The following is a 2,940-nucleotide window of genomic DNA, read 5'->3' as shown; positions in this document are numbered from 1 at the left end:
TGGGGGCCCCTATTTAGGGGGCCCCCTAAAGAGGGATGTTAAGAGGGGGCCCCTGATGGGGGCCCCCAGAGGTTCAGGAAGGAGCGGGGGAGGCATCTCTTTAGATAAGCTGAGAGGCCCTTTGTGTTGAGCAAAAAAAAGAGCAATAAAATATAAATATATACATATATAAGAATTTGTGTATGATAATAATATAAATAAACAATATACATTAAATATATATATATAAATATATAAATATACATATAAATACATATCTGGTGTACTATATAAACATACACCCTACAACACTTCTTCTGCATGCGCAGCAAAACACCCAGCACCCTGCTGCTGCTGCTGCTGCTGTTGCAGCTGCTGCTGTGGATGCTGCTGCTGCTGCTGCACTGGAGCCGTTATGTCCTCTCATTCATTCATAGGACTTAGTTTGCCGCCTGCAACTGCTGCAGCAGCAGCTGCTGCTCCTGTTGCTGCTGTTGCTGCTGCTGCTGCTGCTGCAGCTCCCTCAGTTGTTTCTGCAGCTGCGCTCGTAGCTCCTGCTGCTGCTGGCGCACCTGTTGCTGCTGCTGCAGCAGCTGTTGTCTGAGTTGCTGCTGCTGCTGCTGCTGCTGCTCCGTCGCCACAGGCCCGCGAGCAGACGGCCAGTACATGAAAACAACAGCAGCAAAGCTGCTAATGCCTTGCAGCAGCTGCTGCAGCGGCACTAGCAGCAAATCAAGCAGCTGCAGCTGCAGCAGTCGCAGCAGCAAAAACGCTACCGACAGCAGCCGCGCAGGCACATGAACTTGAGACCAAACCACCTGCAGCAGCAGCAGCAGCAGCAGCAGCAGCAAACCCACACCCACCCTGTACGTACATCTCAGCAGCAGCAGCAGAAGAAGCAGCAGCAACAGCAGCAGCAGCAACAACAGCAGCAGCAGTCAAGGGACACCCCACGACACAGCAACAGCAGCACCTGCCGAGACACTAGCAACGCCACCACCACCCTCCACTAGGCTCGCAGCAGCAGCAGCAGCAGCAGCAGCAGCAGCATACCTTCCAGCTGATAGCGCAGGCCAGAGCCATAACACATGCCTTAACAAGCTGCAGCATCAGCAGCAGCATAACTTGTGCTTTCGGAATGCTGCGTCTCCTGCGCGCTGCTGCTGTTGTTGCTGTTGCTGCTGTTGCCGTTGTTGCTGCTGGTGCTGCTGCTGCTGCTGAAGCTGCGGGAGCAGCAGCAACGCCACCAACGACCTGTACAGGAGGCCTCCCTCTGGGGCCGCTGTGGGGCGGCTGTGCTGCTGCATTTGCTGTTCCACTCCCTGCTGCTGTTGCTGCTGCTGCTGTTGCTGCTGCTGACGTTCTAGCCACTGCAGCAGCAGCAGCAGCAGCCTCGCCAGCGGAGGAGTGCCTCCTACGTGGGAGCCCTTCTGAATCCCCCCATATCATCCTCTGAGGTGTATGCGCAGCAGCAGCAGCAGCAGCAGCAGCAAACGAAGCTGCAAGAAAAACCTAAAGATAAAGGATCTCAAGGCAACGCCCCCCTGGTTAAGTGCTGCAGCCTATTGCCTCTGCTGCTCCTCCCACAGCTGCTGCTGCTGCTGCTGCTGCTGTTGCCGCTGCTGCTGCTGCTAAGAGGGCTGTGGGGAAGCAGCAGCAGCAGCAGCCCTGGCCATCAGGCTGGTGCCTGAGATGTCTATACAGCTGAGGCTGCTGCAAGAGCGAGAAAGAACCAAAGGAGGTCCCTATACACCTCAATGCTGCGAGAGGCAGCAGCGGCACCGCCGCATGGAGACAAACATTTGCTGCTGCAGCAGCAAAACAAAGAGAAGAAGGCTTGTTTAGTATGTTGTTATATTAAACCCATCGCCAACTCATAAAAAAACACTCTAGCCCTGCTATTCCTCTGCAGCGTGCTGCTGCTGCTGCCGATCCTGCTGCTGCTGCTGTTGCTGCTGCTCGGGCTGCTGCTGCTGCTCCCGCCTGCTGCTACTGTTGCTGCTGCTGCTGCGTGCGGCAGCTCCTCCCGCACGCTGCTGCTGCTGCTGCTGCTGCAGTAGCAATGCAAGATAAACAAATTATTTTTGCTGCTGCAAGTGCCTATGAAACAAATAAAAAAATTAACTTAAAAATATAATTAAAATGCAGCGGCAAGGAGAGAGAGAGTGCAGACAAAAGGAGCGCCGGCCGCTCGCGCTCCCGCCCCATAAGCTGCTGCTGCTGCTGCTGCTGCTGCTGCTGCTCTCGAATTCACTGCCACTGCTACTGCTACGACTGCTGCTGCGACTGCTGCTGTTGCTGCTGCTGTTGCTGCTGCTGATGGGGCCCCGTGGTTTTTAATAATATTTTATGAGGATAAACATGTAGAAGAATTAACAACTTAGACAGCTGCAGCCAGCCAACAATAGCTGCTGCTGCTGCTGCTGCTGCTGCTGCTGTGCTGCTGCTGCTGCTGCTGCTGCTCCTGCTGCTGCTTGCACTGCAGCAGCAGCAGCAGTAGCTGCTGCTACCGCTGCAGCGGAAGCGAAACAAGCCTAATAAAGAAAATAAAAGATATATTACAATAGATAGTGCAGCAAGACCTGTGCATGCAGGCGACGGCCCAGCGGGGCAACCAAAGGACTAGGGTTTAGGGATTAGGGTTTAGGGTTTAGGGTTTGAAGGGTTTGGGGTTTAGGGCTGGAAGTCTGCTGCGTCAGCGTCGCTGCCTAGAGCATAGGGTTTAGTGTGTAGAAGCGCAGCAGCAGCAGCAGCTGCTGCTGCTGCTGCAGCTGCAGCAGACAGGCAGCAGCAAAGCGAACGGAGACAAATAAAGAAAGGGGAGCAGCGGAAGCTCTAAACCCTAAACCCTAGCGGACCCGCAGGCAGAAGCAGCGCAGAGACACAGCAGCAACAGACAGACAGAAGAGGCTAGCCGGAGGCACAGACCCTAAACCCTAAGCCCTAGAAAGCAACAGAAGT

General features: G+C 54.5%; 1 protein-coding gene across 1 annotated transcript; it reads right to left on the bottom strand.

Moving 5' to 3' along the window:
• Positions 1 to 419: 419 nt before the first annotated feature.
• EAH_00028600 (hypothetical protein, conserved) lies at positions 420 to 1,428 on the bottom strand (the record flags this gene model as incomplete). The annotated part of the gene is made up of 2 exons (XM_013396302.1): positions 420 to 797; positions 1,033 to 1,428. 2 exons carry the CDS (start codon positions 1,426 to 1,428, stop codon positions 420 to 422), a joined length of 774 nt encoding a protein of 257 aa, XP_013251756.1.
• Between the last annotated feature and the right edge of the window lie 1,512 nt (positions 1,429 to 2,940).

The sequence above is a fragment of the Eimeria acervulina genome, genomic scaffold (genome assembly GCF_000499425.1).
Source record: "Eimeria acervulina Houghton genomic scaffold, Eah_scaff252, whole genome shotgun sequence".
In the NCBI taxonomy this organism is placed as follows: Eukaryota; Apicomplexa; class Conoidasida; order Eucoccidiorida; family Eimeriidae; genus Eimeria; species Eimeria acervulina.
This window is presented reverse-complemented; position numbering and strand designations above follow the sequence as displayed.